Source organism: Leptonychotes weddellii, chromosome 1, assembly GCF_054177405.1.
Source record: "Leptonychotes weddellii isolate Sample4059 chromosome 1, ASM5417740v2, whole genome shotgun sequence".
In the NCBI taxonomy this organism is placed as follows: Eukaryota; Metazoa; Chordata; class Mammalia; order Carnivora; family Phocidae; genus Leptonychotes; species Leptonychotes weddellii.
Window position 1 is genome coordinate 95296385 of NC_138369.1, and position 27686 is coordinate 95324070.

At 39.5% G+C, this 27686-nt stretch overlaps 1 protein-coding gene and 1 pseudogene across 4 annotated transcripts in view; one reads left to right on the plus strand and one right to left on the minus strand.

Moving 5' to 3' along the window:
• Positions 1-27686, minus strand: part of PLCH1 (phospholipase C eta 1) — a 176563-nt gene that overhangs the window by 44797 nt on the left and 104080 nt on the right. For all 4 annotated transcript variants that reach the window (XM_081828263.1, XM_081828272.1, XM_031023766.2 and 1 more), the window contains 4 exons: positions 26615-26785; positions 13177-13270; positions 10676-10879; positions 1817-1937 (listed from right to left, as the gene is read on the minus strand). In XM_081828263.1, coding sequence (XP_081684389.1) covers positions 1817-1937; positions 10676-10879; positions 13177-13270; positions 26615-26785 — 590 coding nt within the window. The remainder of the gene's footprint in view (positions 1-1816; positions 1938-10675; positions 10880-13176; positions 13271-26614; positions 26786-27686) is intronic.
• On the plus strand, positions 4304-6030 carry LOC102744696 (NADH dehydrogenase [ubiquinone] iron-sulfur protein 5 pseudogene; annotated as a pseudogene).

A 27686-nucleotide genomic window follows, 5' to 3' on the forward strand; every position in this document is an offset into this window, starting at 1 on the left:
ATCAGGGTAGAAAAGACCCGTCCGATTTCAGTACTTGGGATTCTTGTATGTAGCAGACACCATAAACCAAACCTGCCACGCAGCACGCGTCTCTCATTCCAACCGCATTTTAGCCTCATGGTTAATACATAAGAAGGCCAAATATTAAGAATTTTAAAGGCTACTAACTTTTATAAAATTAATTTTATGCAATTGTAATTTTGTTTCTTTTAATTCAAAAGAAGTCATTTCTTAGCTGTCTGGTATATTGCGGGCACCGGCTAGGCAATAAGGAATGAATAAGACATAGTCCCCTATTTCCAATGAGCTCATGGTCTTAAAGACTCAAAAGAAGGCAGAAAGCCAATAGTTATGACAGAGTGCTATATAGATATAATAGAAATATGCTCAGGGTGCAAAGAACAGAGAAAGGAGCATTTAAATCAGCTGGTGTATCAGTAAGTTTGCCAGAGGGACAATGTCTAAGCAGTCTTGAAGGATGAATAAAGCTTAGCCAGGTGGAATAATGGGAAGAATGCGCCAGGCAGAGAGAACAGCACATCGAGGTAAGGAGTTGTGAAAGAACTGGGGTCACTAGGGAATCAAAGAGACAATAAAGGCAGAATCCTCCATCTCTGTGGAGCAATGGTGGAAGAAGACCCTGGAAGAGAAAGAGGAAGCCAAGCCCTGAAGGGCATGGAAGACATGACTGTGTGTCCCAGGGAGCTTTTGAAGGACTTTAAGACATACAACATCATACTTACGTTTTCAGAAAGGAAAATATTGCACTAGTGTGGAGGATGACCCAAAGAGAAATGAAAATGGAGAGAAGGCAATGGAGTCAAAAGATGATTTAGGAAGTAGAATTGACAAGAACTGACTGAATCTCGGATGGCTCAGTTTTTGGCTAAAGACACTGGTAGAACAGTGCTACCCCTTACTAAACGGAAATAGAGCCAGAGGAGGTTTGGCGGAATGAGATGCTGAGTTCAATTTGGGATGTGAGCTCTGTGATGGCAGGAGTCTTCTCTTTTGTTCAGTGCTGTGGTTCTCTGCACCTACTGCGATATGCCTCGCTTAGAGTAGGCACCGCTAAATACCTGAAGAAATAATGACACTTGTTGATTTTGAGGTACCTACGGGATACTCAGATGGATTTTTACTAAGAATTTTTCTACATAGCTCTGAAACTGCGGGGAAAGTTCTGGACATATAATTAAATAACCCAAAAGTAGAACAATGGCAATAACTTAAGAAATAGTGATTATTGGAGGAAGGAGGAAATGGAATAGAAGACCATAGGCCAAAAAAGGAGTGAGAAGCAATGACAGCATAGAGGGGAATGTTATAATAGAAGCCCCAAGAAAGCAAGTATTGAGGAGAAAAGAGTGATCATTATCCAATGCCAAGGAAGAGTAAAGCGACCCAAGGATACTGGACACTTCAGTATATATAGGACATCCACAAGTCTGAAAACCTAGCTGTTACTATTTTACTGTATTGTAAAATAATATCAATAACCTATTTATCGTGTATAGTAACCTCTGTTTCCAAAGTTTATGAACACTCTGTAGAAATGAGGTCAGTCTTTGCAAGAACGTGCTTCCAGGAGGCAATGTCTTGAGAGAGAATGGGCGAAGAAATAAATGGAGCATGAGAAATTACCAACATGGAGCCCATATTACTTGCTCACAGCGTTTTGTTGGGAAGGAAGGAGAGAACTAGGGCCGTAGAAAGGGAGATGAGGACTCCAAGGAAGGGCGTGTAGTGTTGTGGTTGTGGTACATCAGCCAGCGCTCTGTGTGCTCACTTAGCAGCCAAGCGTTGCTGTACTTACTCATTCTTCACAAAGGCATGCTTGTCAATGGTCTCCACAACATCTCTGAAGAGAATCTTTGAAGTCAGAGTATAACCGTGGTGGACCACTGGCTCTCCATCTGGGCCATCCCAACAGTCAACTGCCAAAAATAGAACTTCACATCAACAACATAAAGCTTCTGGTGTCCACTGATTTTTCTGGAACTATCAGACAAATATTATTTTACATTTACTATTTAAGATTATACATGTTATGATCATGACAAAGATATCAGACAGAGAGATGGGTGTTCTGGCATATTTATCAGAATAAGGAATTAAAGATAATAAACGATCTGTTTGAGTGCTTATAGTTAACAAAGACGTCATATTCACAAGCAGCCTAGCATTTACCAAGAACGCTCATTAGAAATCGATCTAAATCCAATCAAGTATGCCCAAGGATAGTGATACTTCTTAACAGGCTGTTTTTCTGATGTCACTTCTTCATTTTCAGTTTACTAATAAAGTCTTTTAGTAAATTGCAGTGACCCTCTCAAATCAATAACAGAGTTTTTCATTACTGTACACTTAAACTCATTATGTTTCTATTAGATTTTCATTTTATAAATTCTACAGTAGCTATAAAATAACACTGACTTCCTAAGTTCAAATCCTCAGGTCCTGCCAAGATTTATGTGAATATGGGCAAATGATTAAATCCTTTAAAGCCTTGCTTTCTCCCACTGATAAAAGGAAATAATGGTCGAATTTGCATCATAAGTTTGAGTGATGACTATGCAAAGCTGCTTATAATACTGCACAGTACATAGCAATTGTGATTGTTATTGATAATATTGATACTGCTATACGTATAGACAGCCTCACTGGTTCCCAGCTGCAGAAAGACAACCACCACCATCCACCCCGACTTAGAGTTTGCCTTCCTTGCTTTACACTTGACCACCAGACTGGTTTCTCAAAACAATGCTTTCACCATGTTGTTCCTTTGCTCAAAAGTCTACTCAACACATAACACAGCATCCAATACATATACAGCATGCACTCAGTAGATACATGCTGAATTTATTAATACCCTACAGCAGCTCCTGCCTGCTTAACCCCAAGGTCTCTATCTCTTGGGCTAGAGACTGGCTAGCAGTTCACTCAGCCTGTATCCACTTTCGCCCTAGCACGCAGCTGGACTACACTGCCCAGCCTTCCCTTGCCATAGGATGTAGCCATTGAAATGCAGGCAGAAATTATGTGCAGCACTTCCAGGTCTGATCTGTGAAAACTTTCCCTACACATTCATCCATGCTCTCTCTTCCTTTGCTATCGCTGCAGAAGACATGTGCTGGAGATGGCATGAGCCTAGACCCTAAATCATTGCTTGAAAGATTCACCTACTAGGGACACCTATTTTGGACTTTATAATAAGCAAGAAATAAATTTCAGTTGCTTTAAGGCACAGAGATTTTAGGTTTTTAACTCTTAAAGGAACTATTGTTGCCATAATACCCTAGCTCCCGTCTGACAAGTCAACCTTATTTTCTCCTACACCTTACACTCACAGACGTGTTCTTCCATTAGGCAAGTTTCCTCACATACAATCCTACTTCCATGACTCTACTTCTTTCATTTAAGGTCAACCAAAAGGCCCTCTTTCACTTTCCTTATCTAAATCCCAATCAAGGCTACGCTAGGATCCCACATAGAATCTTGCCGGCTCTCATGACATTGCCCTTCCATATAGCATAGTCGGGCAACTCTGCTTGCCAGAGCTGAGAAAGGTCACAACTCTAGATCTTACTGCTATGACTTTTCCCAATTTTTAAATATTGGCAATTAATCCATTTTTTAAAATCACAATATGAGCCAAACATTTTGCAGGCTGGATTTGGCTAATGGAATGCCAGTTAAAACTCTCACTTTTAATTAGGGCCAGACAGTTCATGACCACACCTGTTCTTTATTTTAGTAGTACCTTCCTCATACGTGTGCTTTGTATATTATATCAGGAAATGGTACGTCCATTTTTTTTTCTAAAACTTTCAAGCTGTTCACCATAACCCTAATAGGATTTGATGGTTAATTTTATGTGTCAACCATGCTAGGCTAAAATGCCCAGTTATTTGATCAAACACCAGTCTAGATGCCTTAAAGGTATTTTTTAGATGTGATTAACATTTAAATCAGTAGGCTTTGGGTAAAGTTACTCACTCTCCATAAAGTGGGTGGGACTCATCAACCAGTTGAAGGCCTTAGGAGTAAAGACTCCCATTTCCTGAAGAAGAAATTCTCCTCAAGCCTGTAACATGAACTCCTACCTAAGGCTCCAACCTCCTGGCCTGCTATGCATATTTCAGACTTGCAAATCCCCATGATCATGTAAGCCAATTTCTTAAAATCAACCAATCTTTCTTTCTCTCATATATATGAGAGAGATCCTATTAGTTCTGTTCCCTAATAGAGTTACCTATATTGCAATTAAACATTGGCTGTTAAATTATCCTTAGGGGAAAAAATGGAAAAGGTAAAAGGAAAACAAAACTTTCAAGGTTAACACCACAGGAATATAGGAAAGAAACTTTAAAGATGCTGTTAAGAAGATCAAAGGTTTTGGGATACCAGCGTAAGGAGTTGCACTGTTCCTTTGGGCCTACAAATGAGGTCAAACGTATCAAAGACATTTTCTAAGAAGAGAAGCTCCATCCATCTTTTGACATGGACTTGACATTCTTTTATTTGTCCTTGGATAAAGGTATGGAAAGAAGGAACAGATATTTCAAAGTATGGAATTTGAAATAATTTAGACCCTGAGTTGGCCCCCTTGTGGAGGAAAAAGGGTATAACAGGGTTTCTCATAAATGAACAACATCCTCGCAAAAAGAATGGATGTAGACCAGGCGATGCCATGCTTGTTTGATTCTCGTGTATAAATAAAAGTAGCTCTTCAAACTACATTGGTCATTAAAGAAGGTGCTCTTTTGCTAGCATTTATAACATAGGCAGAATACCTGTAGTCGAGGATGGTTCTTCTAATGCTCACTTTTTAGATCTATTTCATCACCTGTCTGCTAAACGAGAATAACAACACTCCCAAATGGTAACTGGCATCCTAACACGTGGCAATCATAGCCAAGTTCAAATGACAGTGAAGGTTCCTGTAAGGGCTCATGCTGTGATGGAAATGCCTCTAACCAATTCCCCTAGCCACAAAATTACCAGGGGCCCGTTTTTCAATCACGTCACGTATTAGAGGCCCCCGAAAGCACTCTGACAAAGAGTTGGCCAGTTCTGCAGGCTAGCCAAGCAGCTAACATGACAGCTTTTCATAATGGAACTTAAAAGCGTTCCATCCTGATAGCGTTCCCAGAGATAACAGGGAAGGCTGTAAACCGATTATAGCAGTGATGCAACATCAGTTCCATAATGAGGGTGAAAATCCCCTGGACAGAACATCCATATTTATTAGGCAACTTGGGCTGAAAATCAAGGGAATGAAAGGCCATGTACAAAATGCTATCCAGTTTATTTGCTGACAAACCCACCTCACCAAAAAAGGACTTAGTAGTCTTCCCCAAGACACTATATATATCCTGACCAAGGATATTCCCACAGCTGAACTAATAGAGATGGAAAACACACCATTATCAAACTAGAAGCTCAAAAGGGGAGAGATTCTTCAGGTCACAGTACCATGAAGAACCCGTCCAGAATCACTACTCTCTACCTCTAAGTGCTATGCTTGGCAGAAGCTGCTTCCAAAAAATATTTATGGGACCAGCAGCAAGGAGACGAGACGGCACCGCAGCGACGCCAGGCCTTTCTCTGATGTGCAGAAAAGGTTGGGCCTGAACTTAGATCATCGGATGACAATCCAAAGTGCCGAGCAGCCTCACAAGATTCCAGGTCGATGCCATGCTTTTGAAAAAGAATGGATAGAATGTGCGCATGGAATCGGTGGTACCCATGCAGAGAAAGAGTGCAAGATCGAATTTGATGATTTTGTAGAATGTCTGCTTCGGCAGAAAACGATGAAACGTTTGAGTGACATCAGGAGGCAGCGAGATAAACTAATAAAGGAAGGGAAGTACACGCCTCCACCTCGCCACGTGGGCAAGGAGGATTCTAGGCCCTGAGCAGAGCTGCTGCTGATGGCTGGAGGCTGATTTTCATGTTCTCTCTTCTCCACTGGAAAGTTCATTTACTGAAAACCTCTTTGTGAAAGTGTCTAAAAATAAAGGGTTGCTCTATCCTATTTTCTCTTGGATCATACTTTTCTATAAAAAAATATATATATATTTATGGGACCTGAAATTTCCAATCCTTGACTTGCTAGATTCCATAAATCAGGTTCTTTAAATCCTAGCTATAGCTATTTCAGTGTAAAAACAACTTGATCTGGACTCAAGGGAGATGACATAGCACTGGGTATATATACACCAGTGTCTCAGGCCCAAGCTTCAGCTGTGAGCTCACATCTTCAAAGCACAGGGCTGACAGAAGTTGTTAGGAGAGCACAAAAGATCATGTCATCAAATTCTCAGTCTTCAGGAACATCTAAATATTTAGATGGTAGTCCTAATCTTGAATGAAGCAAATTCCTTCTTTTAAAGCCACCCTCCCCTCAGTGCTTCACTTCACTTTCTCTAGCCTTCCTTAGGTGACCTGATGACCTTCATTTGATCCCTCCTAGGGCTGATCATGCCATTCAATGCTTGCGCCTCCAGAAAGCACACAGACTTCCCAGAGAACAGTGGAGTAGGGGAGTTAAATCAACTTGAGTTCAAATCTCCGCTCCCAAGCTTCCTAGCTATGGGAACTTGAGCCCCTTCACCCACTCCAAGTTGGGGTGTCCTCTTAAGTAGGCTATTCTAGCCCCCTTAAGTTGTAAGAATCACAGGAGAATGTATGGAAAGCACTCAGTCAGGACCTAGCCCACAAAAGGGGCTGAAATCATAGTAGTTCCTCTGTCCTTCCTACAGTGCGTTCAAAGCTGAAGTGATAACCATAATTTTGAACATGAAATAGATCCCAGACAAAGCTGACCAAATCCCTCAGATAAATATAAATTCTTCTCCTCAACAAAAACCTTCCAGTAATAGTAGTTTGACTTTCACTGCCCACTTACAGATTATTCCAATAGTAATAACTTCAAGTAAGCAAAGTAACAGGGGAGGGATTTGCTGATACAAACTGGTGAGGGAGGTACTGGAGAGATTGCATGTCCTTTAAAGTTACACCAGAGCTGTACATAGTCTTAGTTGGTGTGAAGATCTGGAGCAAAGTAAGCTTTTAGAAAGCTTCTTTCTATTACTTTGGTGACTGGCAGTTAGGAAGAAAGAAGGGAGACACAAGAGAAGGCCCATGTTCAATATCATCTACCGCACACAATTTCTAAAAGCTCTCATTTTAAAATTAAAAGATCCCTAAAAAAAAGCTAAGATTAAAAGTCATCTGTACCTTAAAAAAAAAAATCATTTTTACCTTGCTATAAATTGTCTTAATCAGATAACTTCCCTTCTTAATACCCCAAACAAAGCTGGAGGTGAGATGTTCTGATTCAGTATAAGGAGCTGATCATGGGAACATGGTTAGGCTTGGGTAAGACCCTGATTTTGGAGAGCAAAACCAAAAAAGAGAAGACTGGGTACCTGAAAGACCTGAAAAGCAAAAGAAATACGGCCCAGGACATGGCAGTTAACAAAACTGCAAAACGGTCTGGAGTTAACGATCTGTCACTGAGTCATTACAAGTCATTTTCCATACCTGGCCTCCGAGGACATGTCACCATTTAAAATGATAGGCAACCATCACTGTGAATCCAATGAGGGTATGTGCCCAGGGAACCTCTATGCATGTCAGACATGTAAAACTTCTTGAGTGCTGAACGAACAAAGGGTTGAATAATGGCTGAGCGCAGAATGTCATCTCGAGACCTTCTAAAAGGTTTTTCTTTATGTTAGTATTTTATAAGCATCTTCATTACTCAGTTGTTTAAGCTACTCAATTGTCAGTCACTCATGTCAGTAGGTGTTCTCTGCAGTGACTGCAAAAATGCCATGTCTTAAAGCATAAATTTCCAGAACACTAAATTTGTAGTGGTTCTGATTGTTTTGTATGGAGACAGTTTTTACTGCCTGTTCAGTTTTAAAATGTTAATTGACCCTTAGAACATGCCAGAAACTCTCTGACAAAGACCCATCCAGTTACGGGTCTTATCACCCTACTGCTTTATTCATTTCCCCTACACTATTCCACCACCCTAAGAACCTATTATCCACTGCTAACCCCCAGCACGTCCCCACCAAAAAGTGACTCCTCTTTGCTCCATGGAATCTCCATTCCATCACAAACTCCCTTTTATCATCAGACTCTTTTTGGAGTTCTCCTTCAACTTCCTTATCTTGATTAATAATCAGCTTGCCTTGGAGGACACTACCTTTCTCCACAGATATTTTTTTGTATAAATCACAGACCAGAAGGCATGCTCTAGGCCTTTATTGCTACTTTTAAATAATTGTTCTCCTCTATTCATTAAAAAATAAAACAAAATCCCCCCACTTTCGAACCTCACTTTATCCAACTCTACCTTTCTGGCATCTTCCAAGTGCCTTTCCTACAGCATTCTTTTTGCACTTAAGTATCTGGCTTACAGTTTTTAATCTCCAATTTTTATCTTTAAAATTTTTAATAATGAATCTACATGTCAACATCCTTTGTGAGTTAAAAGTCCATGTGGGCGATTTACTCAATCTCTTAGCTTTGACCTTCCCAATGCTAACAATCTTATCTCCACTCTTCATTCATGCTCACCCATGACACACCCTGGATACAATCATCACCTGTAACTACATCCAAAATCCCACTCTGTGATAACAATTCTCTGTTCTTATTTTTTGTATGTGTGATGACAACTTTCTCCATCTTTCTATCTCTTGCGAGTCTTACCTCATTCTGTAGCCCCTTATTCACTTCTCTTCCTAAAACTCATGGACCTACCGACTAATTACTTAAAAGAGCTCTCACCAACACCTTGATGATATTTTATATGACCTAGAAATCTAGAGGCTTGGATCAATTCTATAATCTACTTCACAGCTCCTATATCTAATCTCCTGGGAATGGGATGGGAGGAGGCTAAGCATGCAGATTTTGTAGAACAAAAGGACAGTTTTATTAAGACGGTTTTTGAAATTAACTAGGACTTCCCTAGTTTATCTTGTCAACTCCTTTCCCATTGTTTGTTGATCTTAAGCCCCCAAGCCGACTTCCACCCACTTTACACTTAGCAGATGATGCGCTCCTCCCAGAGAAAGGAGAGGCCATCAGGTTTGAACCCTTTCAAAATCTCGGCCCCCATCTAAAAACAGAACCTGGGTCCTCATTTCCTCTTCCTCCAAGTCTTAAAACCTCCCCAAACTGTATCCCCCAATTTTCTTCGAATGCAGAAAAATGCCAAGTGACTAACCCACAGCAGCTACCCCCAACTTCCCACTAGCATGTCACCAAAACTATCTATCAAAAGACACCAATAACCTTCCAGCTGTCAAATGCAACCAGACTGGATAATTGGTCTTTGCCTTAACTTACTTTTCTGTTGCATGGGACATTTTTGACCATTTCATCCCTCAGGTCCCAGGGACCATTCTGTGTTCGTCCCCATTGGTTCCCCTTGCTCTTCCAACATCTAACTGCTGGATCGCTTAACTCCTCAGGCCTCATTCACTTGTCCACTCCTCTCTGGGGGTGATCTTGTACACTTTCAAGACTTTAACTATCACATACAAAACTCAGAACTATGGAATCTTTATCTTCCCCGGATCTTTCCATTTTGCTCGGATATTATTATCCAACTGGCTGACAAAAATGTCCATGTGAATGATACAAAGTGACGATAAACTCAACTGATGGAAAACTGAACTCGTGGATGCTCTTCCCCCTAGGTTCCCCACAGTAGGTGGTGGCACCATTCCCTCATTACAGCTCTCACCCTCCTTTACTTCTTGCACCAGGTCCTGCTGAGTTGACTTCTTTATTATCGATGTAATCATCACTCTTCCTCCCTTAGTCCAAGTTTTTATAACCCTTCCTTTGAATTGTTGTTAAGAGCCTTCCTACCATTCTCCTTGCTCTCTCTAGCTTCACCCCTGTTTCTCTCCACAAACACATATTCTAAAAAAAACTGTCCTCCTACATGGTGACCCAAGTGATCTTTCTCAACTACAAGTCTGATCATATCACTATATGCATTAAGACCCTTCACTGGACCCTTGTTACCAAAGGCCAGAGGTAGAATTTCTCAAGCCCTTTAACCCTCCATGACTGACCCAAGTTCACCTTCCCAGCCTACCTATTTCTCATTGCATTTTATCTCACACCTTACTCTTCATACCACCACTTCTTCACTATGTATATGATCGGCCTGGTGGAATTCTCACACTGTCCTACTGTTTTTAATGGCCACCCATTCTGCTAAACTGTCAGCTCCTTGCAGACAGACACCTGGATCTATGTCCCCACAATCAAGATCCCACTAGAAATTTAATAAATGTTGTTGAGAGATCATGAAGTGTCTTGAAAGCAAAGAGTTACCCTGAACTACATTTGCCATTGTTGAAACAAAAATATCTTTCGAGGAAAGCTTTCATTTTCATCACAATCTTTCAGCAACTGCAGGTGTGTTTCCTGACTTCTAGTTCATCTCTCTTTCCCTCCTGACTGGACAGTAAGGAGGAACCAGAGAGCATTATGAGTTAAGAATGACTCTAGGAGCCCAAAAATGGTTTTGGTTCGTGTGAGTGCATAGTTCAGGTCTCCACTGTCTAGACTTGACTGACTGCCTAAACGGCACATTCATCAACACGCAGCGGAGCTCAGACGAGGCACGAACCTTCCACACAGCGGCAGCCCTCCTGTAGCACCCGGGCGTACATATCCACTTTGGACTGAGAAAGGAGCTGGTCCCCGGTCAGGTATGTGTTGTGAGAGGAAGCGATGTAGTAGTTGCAAAGGGGCTGATCCATGTCCTGGTACACTTCCTGGTGCAGTGGGTTAAATATGTCACAAGCAGGACTACGCATGAAGTTCGTGAACCCTTTGGAAGAAAGACAGAGTGAAGTACTGTAGCTTTCCAAGCATAGGTACTTAACCGACCCCACTGGGGACAACAGAGATCATAGTGATTAGCTTATTTACACTCAGGACAGCGACTGGCAGGAATACTAAGGTAATGAGATTTGCTTCAGGTCAAAGAGTGTCAAAAACTGAAAAGTGACTGGGGAATAGCAGTTTAAACATAACGTACAGAAAAATCAGTCGACTTTCCAAGAATTTTGATTGAGTCCGCCGGAGAGGGCTTACTGCAAAGCCATTCAGTAGCTACTGAACTCAAGCTATGATTATGTAGCGTGATCTAATGGTAAAGCCATATGGGCACAAAGTGCTGCACCGATCAACCAGCAACTTGTTGAGTTATTAATTTAAAAAACAGTATCGTTGGTGTCATAGCTGAGGCAGCAGGTCAAAAGTTAGGCACAGCCTAAATCCAGAGTGTGATTATTTGACTATGAAATTGGTTTGGGAAGATGCTGCTAATAGCTGGCAACTTTTTATAACTCCAAAATAGTGTTTAAAGATTATGCAGAAATACAGAGAACTGATGGTTGTGGGGCGGGGGGATGGGTAAAATGGGTGCAGGGGAGAGGGAGTACAGTCTTCCAGTTCTGGAATGAACAAATCACAGGAACACAAGGCTCAGCGTGAGGAATACAGTCAGTGACACTGTAGTGTCAGTGATGTAACACTGATGTGTTGTAACAAGTGATGCAACAAGACAGACAGTAGCTACACTTGCGTAATACATAAACTTGTCAAATCACTAAGTTGTACACCCAAAACTAACATTGTGTATCAGCTATACTCAAATAAACAAATACATAGTACGTAGAAAACCCTATCAGTTTTCCACAGTTTTTCAAAACATAATACCTGAGTAGAAGAGGCACTCATTAATATATGAATAAATACAGGAATGATCCACAAGTACCTAAATGGAATCATCAGGGTAAACTGTTTCAAGTCTTCAAGAATTATGTGGGTAAAACCGTGTCTGTAAATATCCTCTAAGTCTCTGGAGAATTTCTTCATGCCTATCCTTATGTCCATAATGTAGAAATCATGTTTAATTCCATTTTGGGGGGCCCCACCAAGGAAAACATTCATTTCTTAGTAAAGAAAAGGCCCAAATTAGTTTATCTTCTCTAGTTGTTTTAAAAATGGTATAAATTTTAAATTATTCCTTTCTTTTAGTTACCCTCCACCCCAGGAACTAAACCGGTGGTATCAAAATCCTCTTGTCCACACTGAGCCTGAAAGCAGAGGGGAACAGAAGGCCAACAATGTAAAGTAGTAAGATAAACCATGGCTTTGGAAGCTCTTGAAGGCAATGGGTTGCCCCAGTGGTCTTTCGCTAAGATTGTTGGTTCTGCCTGGGACTTGATCTCCTGTTGGGTAGCACCATGCAGTTTATTTTCCCACATATTTTAAGTACATATAACTTACACATACATGTAGCTATATTCACATTTATGTATAAGATCCGGAAGCTAGATTCTGACTATATAACTGTGGGCAAATTACTTAATTTCTTTGAGAGCCTCACTTTCCTCAACTGTATAATGAAATAGTTGTATTAACAAAATTTGTGGTTCCAACTTCTCCACAGCTACCAACTAGGTAAAACAAGTTCATTGCCAATATTTTTAAAGAAACGTGTACTTTCAAGTCGCCAGTGTCATAGGTTAGTTATTTTAAGACCAAATTTCCTCTTTTGAAATTACCAGGTTCAAGCTTTCCAAAATTAGCCATTTGAGAAAAGTCCAAATATTTCTTGACATCTATCATACACATGGTGGGATAGAGCTGCCTTGCTTGGAGTAGAAAATCATCATCAAAAAAGTAAGAGAAAGAGCAATATCATGGCATCTGTTTTGTAGGAAAATATGCTGTATTGTGAGTTTTATTTGAATCATCTGTAATCCATGAGTATCTCCTGATTTCTTTTTCTAAAAATTTTGCTAGAATTTTACTTAGCAGACTGAACTGAGAAATGAGAAATTAAGAATATTGGTTATTTTAAGGGAGGCAAACCATAAGAGACTCTTAACTATAGGAAACAAACAGGGTTGCTGGAGGGGAGCTGGGTGGGGGGATGGGGTAACCGGGTGATGGGCATTAAGGAGGGCATGTGACGTAATGAGCGCTGGGTATTATATGCAACTGATGAATCACTAAATTCTACCTCTGAAACTAATAATACACTATAGGTGAACTAACATGAATTTAAATAAATCTTGAAAGGAAGAGAAAAAAAAAGAATATTGGTTATTTTACCTTCTATGCCAAGAACATTTTTTGCTTTATTTTCTTCTGAAACTTCAAATTTTCTTACGATGTCAAGACAATACTCTGTTGTCACATTATTCATCTAAACAAAAGAGAACATTAGTAGAGCCCCGGCAATTTCATGAGATATTTTCCTCTACGCTAAAAGGGCACACTTTGTAAGCATTCCTGATACAGTGCAACATGTTTAAATGAGCAGTGTTTGAGATTACTAGTGTCACAGTAACTTCATCTTTGGAAAACGATCATCTCAATCTTCCCATATTATCTTTCAGATTTAATCAGTGAAAACATCCCTTCAAGTACTAGACAAATGTACTCCATGAAGCAAAATTAATAAAATTAAACCAATAATCAATGCAAATCCACTGCCAAAATCTACTTATTATAAACTAGTAGCTATCTGCAAACTAATATTTTCTACACAAACACTAAAATTTGCCAATCATAAATATAGATAGAAAGAAAATGATTCCCTATCAGAACAGAATGCTCTAGGTAAATCCATACATGTGTGTGTAGATCTACAGATCTTCCTACTGAATCACAAGAGCCATCTGCCATGACGATTCAAGCTCACAAAGATTAGCAAGAGAAAATAAAACCAAAAAGCTAGGTGAAGCAGCTAGCATAACAAAGAATTCTGGAGCTAGATGGCTTGGGTTCAAATCGGCCAGCTTATATCATTAACAGTGGGATCTTGAATGAGTCACTTACCCTCTCTATGGCTATTTTATAAGGTAGTTGTGAGAATTAAATGAATTACTATCAAAGTGTGGCATTAAAAAGGCAGTGATGCTATTAAGAGTCGTTCTCAAGGTTGCTACATGAACATTACATACTTAGTGTCACTGGGAAAAGCAAACTCTTCAGGAATAACTTCTTTAATTAAATAGCAAATTGCAGGATGTGATATTTTGATCAAAATTCCATTGAACCCCACAGTCTAACAGTGACATTTAAAAATACTAATGAATAGTGATAGAGGAAGCTAATCCTATGAGCCAGTATTTCATATTTCAAATATTTTATTATCTCTTAGGTTCAATACTTATGTTTTACTGAAATCTAATTTTTCTAAACTATCTATTTAATAGCATTTAAACCTTTTTCAGGGGAACAAAAGCTCTGTTATGCAGCTATTTTTTGCCTGCTTGAAAGAACATAGAATGCTTTTATCCCCCAAACTAGCTGTGCAACGGCTGATGCATCTGTTGAGTAAATTTTACAATCCTTACTACATTCAGAGGCTTATATTGCCAGACAACATCAGAAAATACCATAAAATAAATGAAACCATGCTACCTATAAGAACTCTATTGCCCTACTCAGGCTTTGAGCAGGTCATTAATTTGTCTGCAATATACTAGAGAGATTTATCACGTGCAATCTAAAAAACAAATAATTTCCCACAAAATAAAAAGAGCCAAATTGATAACAACAAAAAAAATTCATGTGCCACGGGAAACCTGAGTTTACACTGCAATTATTTGGTTTATGAGGCTATTTGTTCAGAGATGTAGGGGTCTTGTCCTGGACTCAGGTAGTCTACCAGGAGCCCATGAGATCTAAAAAACAATCAACAAAATACTGTCATCCTGGGATAGAACTAATTGGAGATGAGCAGAGAACATCTTACTAGTTCAAGATACAAAGCAGAATGTGTTAACAAAAAGCATCCTATCTGAGAAGTATTCAGTAAATTGGCAAAAAATATCAGTGGACATTCTAGGATGCTCACAATTTCCTGGGCACCATATAAAAATAAATGTGAGGGGTGGCTGGCTGGCTCAGTCGGTAGAGCATCCGACTCTTGATCTTAGGGTCATGAATTCAAGCCCACGTTGGGCATGGAGCCTACTAGAGAGAAAGAGAAAGAAAGAAAAGAAGAAAGAAAGAAAGAAAGAAAGAAAGAAAGAAAGAAAGAAAGAAAGAAAGAGAGAGAGAGAAAGAAAGAAAGAAAGAAAGAAAGAAAGAGAGAGAGAAAGAAAGAAAGAGAGAGAGAGAAAGAGAAAGAGAGAAAGAGAGAAAGAAAGAGAGAAAGAAAGAAAGAGAGAGAAAGAGAGAGAGAGAAAGAAAGAAAGAGAGAAAGAGAGAGAAAGAAAGAAAGAAAAAGAAAGAGAAAGAAAGAAAGAGAGAGAGAGAAAGAAAGAAGGAAGGAAAGAAAGAAAGAAAGAAAGAAGGAAAGATAATCCATTTTCTACCAAAATTCAAGTATTAAGGATTAACTCAGTGACATGCAATAAAATCTCATAATAATGAGAAAGGAAATGTACAACTCATTCAGCTTCCACGCTTCCCCCATCTCCTGGTCTAATTTATTAACCTCCCAATAGCAAAATCCTGCATTTTTACACAACTGAATTCTTTAGACCTTACTTAAAAAGTTATTGTGAGATTTTACTGTGTGAATGAGGGTTCAACATAGGTTAATGCTCTTTACGGTTCCTTTCCCCTTTGTTTTGTGACATAGCTAATAAGGTGAAATAGAACACAACTTCTCTCTACTCTACTCCTATTTCTCATGCAGCTCTTTTGAAAGTTTTGTTTGCTATCAGTATCTGAGCCACTTGCTGTTTCCAACACGGAGGACTGTTCTTTCTATACCAGGCAACTGGTGCTAAAAGAGCTTTAAAAAACCTGAATATACTAATGATGCTTTACCTTTATATAATGCAGTCAGTGCTGTGAAGTTTATAAAGAGCCTTTACACACAAAATCTTAAATAGTTCTTACAACAGTCTTGTAAACTTGGGATTTTAATCCCCATTTTAAAATATGAAAATTTATGCTAGGAAAGGTTCACTATGTCAAAGTCACAAAACCAATAGAAGGCAGGACCAAGGATCAGATTTCAACCTTCTGACTTCAAATCCAAAGCCTTTTCTTTTACACTACACCTATTATCTGGGAGTTTTTATTTGTACTGAAAAATTGAAATGCTTACTTTCAAAACTGTTTTTTCAATATAGCTGAAACTCCTAAATCTTAATTTCTTGAGATGTTTTAAGCTCTCAAGTTAGTTATTATAGTTTGACTTCTTTGATTATTCCAGGCTGGACTCCATTTCTCTTTTCCTTGTTTTCTATAATACTTAATCTCATCCAAAAAAGACTAACTGGCCCTCGTATTAAAGGTCAATCCACTCCAAATGGACTCGTTGTAGAAATCAAAGTCATAGATGTCTGTATAACATACTATTATTCTGATCCTAAATTTTTATCCCCAGACTTCTTATAAGTTATCTGGCAAAGCTTTGACACTGAGTGACAATTTCAAAACACAGTCAGAAGTAAATAATTATATTTCTTATAGCTATGATTCCCAAAGCACACCAAACACAAAAATCATAATATAATTTGCAGAGAATTTTAATATTGCTAAACTCTTTTCAATTTATTTTTATCAAAGTAATATATTCATAAATAAGTCAAAACTAAGATGCTTATGATTGAAAGCAGAATTCCCCCTTCTATATTGAGAACCACGCTCCAAATAAAAGTAATGTCAACACTTCTAGATATTTCCATTGGAAGGAGTCTTTATATTCCTAATTACTATGTTAATGATGTTATCTTCTGTTTTTATACACTTTAAGCATTATCTCTTGACTTTTTTATTGTGTTAAAGATTTAGCTAGTTTGGGCCTGCAAACTTTCTCCCTCTACCCCTCCACCGAGGATAGCTATATCTTAATTTTTATCAAATTACTATTCAATTTTGAATTATTCTGATCATGCAAATGTTGAATACTGAGTCTATGGTATAATGATCGTATTTCTTTTTTTTCTTTTTTTAAGATTTTATTTATTTATCTGACAGAGAGAGACCCAGCGAGAGAGGGAACACAAGCAGGGGGAGTGGGAGAGGGAGAAGCAGGCTTCCCGCTGAGCAGGGAGCCTGATGCGGGGCTCGATCCCAGAACCCTGGGATCATGACCTGAGCCGAAGGCAGACGCTTAATGACTGAGCCACCCAGGAGCCCTATGATTGTATTTCTTACAGGATTTTTTCCAATCTGTTAATTACTGCAATGCCTACCCATTTGGTTAATTTCTAGTGTCTCCCTCATAAATTCTTCCTAGTGACTCTAATGGCCTCTCAGTTACCAAAGGCAACAAATAACCCATGAACTCCAACTCTTTATCCCCTAGAAAGGTCCTTCTTCTTCCAGGCTGGTGGGATTCCAGCACTTCAATCAGCTTTTGTTCTGACTTCATCCCTTCACGCTCCTCAGAGAACGCTCAGAAAGCAAATTATTTATTTCTTGCATGTGTTTTTGTGTTCTTATGTGTGTTTTACTCTGCACACACACTCGGTGGACAGATTAGCCAGGTGAAAATTCGAGGTCAGAAATTGTTGCTCCTATGTTGTTGGTTTCCAGAGTTGCTGTTGAGAAGTCTGATGCCATACTGATTCCAGTCCTTTGACAGCACCTGTTTTTGCTTGTTAATTGCATCAACTTTTTTTTTTCTCTCTCTCTCTTGCTTTATGTAAACTTTTAGGGCATTGTGAAATTTCATTATGATTTGTCTCTGTGTGGATCTTTTTTTTTTTTGAGAGAGAGTGCGGGAGTGAGAGGGGCGGGGTCAGGGGGTACAGGGGCGAGGAGAGAGAGAGAGAGAGAGAATTTTAGCAGTCTCCCCACTGAGCACAGAGCCCACCCTGGGCTCAATCTCACAACCCTGAGATCATGACCTGCGGGGAAATCAAGAATCCGATGCTCAGCTGACTGAGCCACCCAGGCGCCCCTCTGTGGATCTTATATTCACAGCACTTGGCACTCAGTGGCCCTGCCAGCCTAGAGAGTTCTAACTTTCCATGCTAATCATTTTTTGTATTATTTATTTTATAATTTCCTCCCTTATATTTCTTCTTATCTTTTTCTGTAACTCCGATTATTCAGAGAGTGGACCTTCTGGATCGACCCCCTAATTTCCTTATCTTTTCTATTTTCCATTTCTTTGTGTTTGCTCTATTTTATGGGCAATTTTCTCACTATCTCCCAAGCCATTTATTGAATTTCGTTCTCTGCTCTTTTCCTCCTCTGAACCATCTTTTCCCAGAGCGTATTGCTCTGGCTTCATGGCTACAGTACGTGTTGCAAAACTCTGATATTAATGGCAGTTTTAAAAATGTCCTTTTCCCTGTGCTGCCTCTATTTCCTCCAAGTTTCCTGATGCTCTGTCTTTACCTTGGTCTCTGTATCTTATGGTAGAGGATTTCCTCAAACATGTGGTAAACTTGCCTTTTTAAAACCCCTTTTTTAAATTATTTAAACATGTATTTAAAATCAAAATAAATTAGTTGGAAGCTCTGTAAGTCCTGAGCAGAGCTGATTGACTGGTGGGCTTCACTGTAGAAGTCCCTGGCTGTACTATTTTATCAGATATCTGATGTAAATATCTTCAGGTCTGGGTTTTTTTTCTGGGGTTGGTATATTAGTTTCCTAGGCCTACTGTTAATAAATTACCACAAACTTAGAAATGTATTCTCTCACAGTTCTAGAGACCAGAAGTCCAAACTCCAGGTGTCGGCAGGGTCGACTCCCTCTGGAGACTCCTGAGGGAGAATCTGCTCCATGCCTCTCTCCTTGCATCTGCTGGGTGCTGGCAAACCTTGGCATTCCTTGGCTTGGGGCTTCGTAAGTTCAGTCTCTGCCTCCGTGGCCTTCTTCTGTGTGTCTAGGTTGTCTTTTCTGGCATTTCTAAGAGCATTCATCATTGGATTTAGGGTCCACCCTGAATTTAAAATGATCTCATCTCAACATCCTTAACTTAATTACATCTACAAAAACCCTATTTCCAAATAAGGTCACACTCACAGGTATTGGGAGTTAGGACTTGGGACGTATCTTCTGGGGCCACTATCCAACCCACTATGGCTTGTCATATTCTCCTATTTCCTACCTGTAATTTCCCCTATATAAACATAGGAGCAGATTATTAGAAGAGGGTTATGGTTCTCCCACTTCAATGCACAGATGTTCACTTTGTCCTTGAACTCATTACCTATTTCTCTGAAACAAGCCACCCAAAACTTAGAAGCTTAAAACAACAACCACATTTGTTTGTTTGTTTTTAAATCACATTTGTGCAGGATGGCAAGTGGGATTGGGTTTGGCTGGACAGTTATTTTGCTGTTTTCATCTAGGCGTTGTTCAAGTGACTATAGGCACCCAGTCACCTGACTACAGTTCGGTGGTCTAAGATGGCCTCACTCACATGCCTGCGGTGGGTGCCGGCTGTTGGTCCTGGGCCTCTTTCTCTGAGGAGTCTCTCATCCTCAAAAACACTAGCCCGGTTTCCTCATGTGGTAGTCACACAGTTCCAACAGGGCAGGAGTGGAACCATCAGGGCTTGAAGAGGCTCCTTGTTCATCATTTCTACCACAATCTCTTAGTCAAACCAAATCCCAAAGCCAGCCCAGATTCAAGGGGCAGGAAAGGAGAGACTACTGCTCGATGGGAGGAGAAGGAAAGTCATATTGACAAGGGGCACACATACAGGAATGGGGGAATTCCTGCAGCCATCTTCACAGACCACATGTCCAGTACTCAGGGGGGCCTGGGATGCCTCAAGCTAGACCCTTCCGGGCCATCCTTCTCCGGTTCTGACTTCCACTGTTATGCCAGGTTGGAGGAGGGACACTTCCAACCAATGCTTGTGTTTGTCACCCCTCCTCATCTCCTATTTTCAAGGGCATCATGTAACTTTGATTCTTGAGCTTTTCCGGGATTCCGCTGAGTGAACGAAGTTGCTTCGTGTTTCTTGCTCTGTGGGCTTGAATTTCAGTGCTCTGGGGTCTCCTTTAGATCAGACAAATTTCAAGATCTTGTTGTTCCTGTCTCTTCCCCTGTTCTCTTTGTCCTTGTAGTCTTATGCAGAAGAAAAAAGTCTCTTTCCTGTATCTTGGGGTAACTTCAGAAGGGAGTGGAGGAGCATCTCTAAATGAATGGTCCTTCAGTTTTCAGCTGAATAAGAAACAATTTACCTCCCCAAACTGGCTACCTCTAACTCATCCTAATATTCAACCACACATTTCAAAGCATTTGAATGTATGACTACTTCACAGAAAATGTCATTTGGGAACTATATTCAAGGCAGCAAAAATATTACAAGATACAATTACTCTGAAAACTCTCTCAATTGCATTAACTGTGAATAATTAAGTAAATGAAACAGAAACTCAGGAAGGACTCTTAAAGGAATGCTTTTATGATGAGGAAAATGCTTTAAAAAAAAAAGATAGAGGTACACTGGCACCAAAAGGGGTAGTTATAAACGAAGAAATGTTTATAATTATTTCTTATAGAGAGAGAAGGTTAGAATGACCATGACTCTCACCACATCATTCTGGATTCAGTGAAAGATAATGAAGGGAGATGGCATAGTGACGCTGGTAACTGGGTCAGAAGAATCAAGGGACTATTTTAGCAGAAAGAATAAAGACACAAAGGGGATAACTGTTAGAAGCACCACAATGAGATAATGTATAGATCTATGTCAGATAAACAAGTAACAATAAGAAGGCCCTCTAGCATGAGATCAGTAAAGCTCTGAAAATTTCCCTGGAATTAACCACCCATATGCATATTTCAGATGAAAGCGAAATCTGCACGAAGAGAAATCTGCTTTTGATTTATCCATGGAGGTGTAGCCTTTGCACTCAGTAAACAGCTAGGTGGTTTCTCAGACTGCAAGGATGCTTCAGTTGTCCTGCCTTCACTTCCTCTCTCCTCGAGCCACAAGAAACAAAAGGATAGAAAGAAAGTAGAGGCTTGTTAAGAAAGGCTGTCAGGGGGATAGGGGAATGACACCCAATTATTGCTCCCGAACCAAAGCTCTGAAAAATCACTGAACACAAAACACATTCCACCCCAGTGCCAGCAAATGGATAGTAGATCTGGAGGAGACATAGATTGCTTTTTGGCAAACACAGGGGGAAAAAATGAAACCAAAAAACCTCAACCCGACCTAGTACTTTGGAATCACACACTCGTGGATGTCGGTGATCTTTATTTGTGGTTGCAAGGAAGCAATGAAAGAGAAATGTCAGCCAGCTGGTTTCTTCTTAACTGGCACTTCTTCATGGATATAAAAGACAGAGAGAATTTTCCCCTAGCACATCCAGGTTTTAAAAATGAAAGACTGGGGCGCCTGGGTGGCTCAGTCGTTAAGCGTCTGCCTTCGGCTCAGGTCGTGATCCCAGGGTCCTGGGATCGAGCCCCGCTTCGGGCTCCCTGCTCGGCGGGGAGCCTGCTTCTGCCTTTCCCACTCTTCCTGCTTGTGTTCCCTCTCTCGCTGTCTCTCTCTGTCAAATAAATAAAATCTTAAAAAAAAAAAAAAAATGAAAAACCTAATCAAACAGCAGTTGGACCTGTCAAAGGTATGAATTCAGGTTTCAGAGAGCTTCAGTGAAATAAAAATCTGACCCGTGGGCCAATATTTGATTTCACATCATCTTTGACAACATATGTGACCAGCAGTGATATTTCATTTCACAACTGAGTAAATCTGTAAAAGTTGAATACTCTGATGTATACACCAATCTTATGCCATCAAAAATGAATGAATTACTGCCGTATGAGTCGTCAAATTGCCTCCAATTTGTTCCATTGTGAAAATCCCGTTTTAAAACTCAAAATCCCACAAAACTCTTAACTAATGACTCTCTTGCTGCATATTTAGATTGTGCCCAATTTTTCTCTACTTTAAAGAATGTTGAAATGCATAACTTCACATCTTTTTTTTTATGAACACAATTATTTCCTCAGAATGAACTACTAGAAGTAAAACAGATTGGTCAAAGGTTTATAAGTTATATAAAATTTGATAATTAAACTGTCCCAAGTTAATTTGATAATTAAACTTACACCATTCCACAACTTCACTGGAAATGTAAGAAACAGACACCATGTCTGATAGTATTTTTTTAACCTTTACTAATTTAGTGGGTGAAAAATGGTCTTTTCATTTATTTCATATATTTGAATTCCTAATGAAGGGTGAACTTTTCAATAGGCTTATTGATTGTTTATGAAATTTTTTATGTTTCAAATGTTTTGCCCATGTGTCTATTGGGTATTCATTTTTTTCCTCAGCAATCTATGACAGCACTTTCCATATTAAGGAATTTCACCGTTTCTCCCTTTGTATGTTACAAGTATTTTCCTAGTTTGTGCTAGACATTAATTTTATGGTGTTTGATAAATTGGACTACACAGAAACTTAGAAGTTTCAAGACATTAATATTTTCCTTTATGGCTTCTGTATCTTGATGTATGATAATTTTTTTTTTTTTAAGATTTTATTTATTTTTTTGACAGAAAGAGACACAGCGAGAGAGGGAACACAAGCAGGGGGAGTGGGAGAGGGAGAAGCAGGCTTCCTGCCGAGCAGGGAGCCCGATGTGGGACTCGATCCCAGGACCCCGGGATCATGACCCAAGCCGAAATCAGAGGCTTAACAACTGAGCCACCCAGGCGCCCGATGTATGATAATTTTTGAAAAATTTCTTTCAGGGGCATCTGGGTGGCTCAGTCGGTTAAGCATCTGCCTTCAGCCCAGGTCATGATCCCGGGTTCCTGGGATCAAGCCCCGCATCGCATCTGGCTCCCTGCCCAGTGGGGAGCCTGCTTCTCCCTCTCCCTCTGCTGCTCCCTCTGCTTGTGCTGGCTCACTCTCTCTGTCAAGTAAATAAATACAATCTTTAAAAAAAAACAAAAAATAGGGCGCCTGGGTGGCTCAGATGGTTAAGCGTCTGCCTTCGGCTCAGGTCATGATCCCAGGGTCCCGGGATCGAGTCCCACATCGGGCTCCCTGCTCCTTGGGAGCCTGCTTCTCCCTCTGCCTCTCTCTCTCTCTCTCTCTCTGTCATGAATAAATAAATAAAATCTTTAAAAAAAAATAATAAAAATAAATAAATAAATAAAAACATAAAATATCTTTCAGATTATGCCCATAGGTAGCTTCAAGCTAATTTAGAAAATTAAACCAGATGCAGGTAATCGTCTGCCAGGGGCAGATGTCATAGAGCACTGGCTTCTGTTTCCCCTAACAAAAATTTACTGGTTGAATGTCAATATAACCAAAAGGAGGGAAGAAACACATGCCCCTTAGCAAGTGACGTTCACTATTGTTATTCAAATGGACTGGGTTAATTCCACTTGTCCAAATGAATTTGAAGTCAGTGGTTTTAAATATTGTAATTTTAATCTGTTACACTGCTGTGCTTCTGAATATCTGTGTCAAAGGGCCTTCACATTCATCATTACAATCAATGTTCAATTTGACACTGTGAGATTGGAAAGGTAGATATCAGCTCCCTTTTATAGATTAGGAAACAAAAGCTCAGAAACAATAATGAATGACCTGCCCAAGATTCTCCAACCAATAAAGCCTGTAGGGTATGGAATGTAGGTCTTCTGGGCTCCCAGTCTAATGTTCTTTCTACTGTATTAAAAGAGTTGTCCAGGTGAGAGTACAAAAGTAGTTATAAAGGCAGAAAACAGAGGAGAAGAGATGTATGTGGTAGGGCATAGGGAAAAAAATTCTTCTGTCACTTCATTCCCATGTTCTACCTGTGTTATAGTTAACTTTGTTAATGGAGAATCTCTGCCTTTGCCAAATTAGCAAACTAATTAAAATAACAGATTTTGATAGAAACATTTTGCTAACACTTAATCCTTAAGAAAGCAACACCAAAATTTATTAAATCTGAATCTGTTATTCCTAAAATGTATGTGACTGTGGAATGGGGTAAAGTAAACCATTACCAAATGTAGTGTATCTTTTTCTGACACCAACCAAGTTTTCAATTCTCCAACACTGAGTGCCCAACAATGCAATTTAGTTCTGACACTAACTATGTGGATTTAGCATTAGACCCCACAGGTTAAGTGTTCAATCCCATAGACTGCTCCACCTCAGATTCTAGCCGCAAATGAGGTGTTCAGGATACACGCATTTCTGCTTGGCCTACTACAAATCTGGGGGATCTATCAAAGAAAAAAACAGACCATGGGACACCTGGGTGGCTCAGTCTGTTGAGCATCTGACTCTTGGTTTCTGCTCAGGTCAGGATCTCCTGGGTCCTAAGATCCAGTCCCGCTGTCAGTCTCCACGCTCAGCAGGGAGTGTGCTTGAAGATTCTCTCCCTCTGCCCCTCCACCCACTTGTGCACACACGTACACTCTCTCTCTCTCAAATAAATAAATCTTTAAAAGAAAAAAAGAAAAAACAGAACGGGACAGTATTTAAAGCAATAAAAACAGATTTTAATCAGTAACTATTATAATAGGGGAAAAGAGAACTCAGTATATAGTACTGGTTCAGTTCCAAATACAGGGTGGACAAGGGAGATTTATACCCAAGGAGCTGGGTCAGGGTCAGTGGAGGAAACATCAGGGGTAAGAGGTATTTCTGGCTAAACCTACCTAACAGGGTTCTTGCTGAAGGAAAAAAAGTGATCAGATATCACTTAGGAGATGGTGAAAGATAAGGAATTTTATCAGATATTGAGGTGATCAGGTATCAAAGATGCAGGTTTTGGTTAAAGAGACTTAGCAGGATTCTTGCTACAGCTGCACACTTGAAGACAAGGCCCAATGACAGGGCCTAGTCAAAAAAGGACTCAGAAGAGCCTGTCAAGAGTTTAGTCAAGGAGAAAGCCTGTCGGTTCCCATAATTCACTAGAATGACTCAAAGAACTCAGAAAAGTGCTTTATTTACTAGGACTGGTTTACTACAAAGTATACAACTCATGAACAGCCAAATGAAGAAATGCATGGGGCAAGTATGTGGGAATGTATTCAGAGCTTCCATGCCCTCTCGCAGTACACCCCTTCCCCTTTCCAGTACTTCCGTATAGCTTCACCAACCCAGAAGCTCTCCAAACCTCATGGTGCAGGGTCTTTGGTAGAGGTCCCATTATGTAGGCACGATTGATTAAATCACTCCTGCCATTTGTGACATCTTTAAAAGCCAGGGGAAATTATGCTACATGAAATGACAAAGAAAGACAAATGATCTCACTGATAAAGTGGAATCTAAAAAAATCAAAATCATAGGGGCACGTGGGCGGCTCAGTCAGTTAAGCATCTGCTTTCGGCTCAGGTCATGATCTCAGGGTCTGGGATCAAGCCCCATCAGGCTCCCTGCTCAGCAGGGAGATTGCTTCTCTCTTTCCCTCTGCCCCTCCCCCCTGCTTGTGCGCTCTCTCTCAAATAAATAACCAAAATCCTAAAAAATTAAAAAGTCAAAATCATAAAAGCAGAGTAGATGCTGGTTGGTTGCCATGGCCTGGAGGGGAAAGGGGAGAAAGTTGGTCAAAGAGTGCAAAGGTTTAATTATGCAAGATGAATAAGTTCTGGCAATCTAATGTACAGCATGGTGACCATAGTTAATAATACTAGATTATATACTTGAAATTTGCTAAGAGTTGATCTTAAGTGTTCTCACCACACACACACAAAAATCATAAGTATGTGAGGTGATGGATATGTTAGTTACCTTGATTGTAGTAATCATTTTACAATGTACACATTATATCAAAACCTCACATTGTACACCTTAAACACATACAATTTTAGTCATATGTAACTCAATAAAGCTAAAAAAAGACAAAAAAAATTCATTTATTCTACATCAGTAAGAAAGAGTTTCAGGAGATATTAAAAAAAATATATGAGAAGACTAGCCTTGTCGACCACAGTTCAGACTACATAGTATTAAAATTAAAAGTTCTTATTTCAGGGTGCCTGGGTGGCTCAGTTGGTTAAGCGACTGCCTTCGGCTCAGGTCATGATCCCGGAGTCCCAGGATCGAGTCCCGCATCGGGCTCCACACTCAGGGGGGAGTCTGCTTCTCCCTCTGACCCTCCCCCCCTCTCATGTTCCCTCTCTCTCTCTCATTCTCTCTCTCAAATAAATAAATAAAATCTTTTTAAAAAAAAGTTCTTATTTGAAATACATTTAGGGGTTCTCTTTGCTAATCAGGACTTAATTTACTTAGTCTTCTGATATGATCCAATGTCAATTTCCTATCAGAATTATCAATGAATTACTATATTGCTAGTTAAGAATTACATCATAGTTAACAAATACCTACCTATATTATTAGTATAAAGAAAACATAGCCATTATATCTAAAATGAAACACATGAGTTAATATCCATTACTTTGTGGAAAAATGTGCTTACCCATAGTCAACATATTTAAGTTAAAAAATTATGTGAGTGTTCAATTTATCACTCCCTCATAAAAGCTGCTAGAAACATGTTATAAATAACTCATAAGACTTTTTGTGGAATTGTGATATTTACCCCTCTATCCTAAAAATAAAGTGTACCTATATCCAACACCAGAAGAAACCTGTATATTCTTAGGTATTTTTAAGTAAACATTCAATCCAACAGTCCAATAATACCTTTTGCTCCACCTTCAAAAACTGAGCCAGTTCTTCCACAGTTAGGTGATCTTTCTTGTCACTGTAGCTCAAGAGCAACAAATAAAGGTCCCGTCTCAGTGACATCATTTTGTAAAAAACACAGAATTCTTCAAATGTCAGAGTTCCCTGATTCTCATCTGTATCAGCTTCCTGAAAATCAGAGAAAAACCAAGGCAGTGTGAGAATTTGAAATAGGAAATTCAGTACTGGGAAATAATATTTTCTATAAAAAGGCTAGAACACATTTCACAAATGGTAAACATTCTTTTCAAGCACACGTGGGTCAATTTAACTATTTATTAGGCCACAAAAAACGTTTCATGTTATAAAGAATCAACCTTATAAAAACCAATTTTTCTAATCACAGTAAATTTATAAACCAACAAAAAAAGCTTAAAAAAAAAAGTCTGAAGACAACATAATACATTTCTAAATAGGAAATGAGACATAGAAGTGAACACTTGCACTACATATTAAAATTTTTGTGATGAGTTAAAGCAGTAATTAGAAGGAAATGAAGTTTTCAATTTATTAGAAAGCAAGGTAGACTGAAAACAGATAATAATTCAACTCAAAAAGTTAGAGAAAGGGCGCCTGGGTGGCTCAGTCGTTAAGCATCTGCCTTTGGCTCAGGTCATGATCCCAGGGTCCTGGGATCGAGTCCCGCATCGGGCTCCCTGTTCAGCGGGAATCTTCTCCCTCTGACCCTCCCCCATCTCATGCTCATTCTCTCTCTCTCAAATAAATAAATAAAATCTTTAAAAAAAGGGAAAAAGAAAAAGAAATGATGGACAAGACAAATCATGAGCAAAAGAGAAAAAATACTTAACACATTATGAAAATACTAGTCTCTAACCAGGTTCTGAACTGTATGTAATTCAAATATAATTTTTATATATAACAGAATCTCTCTTAATTCGGCATAGGTAGTTTATTGCTCCTGCTTGTTTTCCCTCCACAGAAGTCTGAAAAATCCACCTGGACTGATTTCTAGTTGAAATTATTTGTTTCTAGTAATATTGAGCAAGAATCTTTCAACATGTATCTTCCT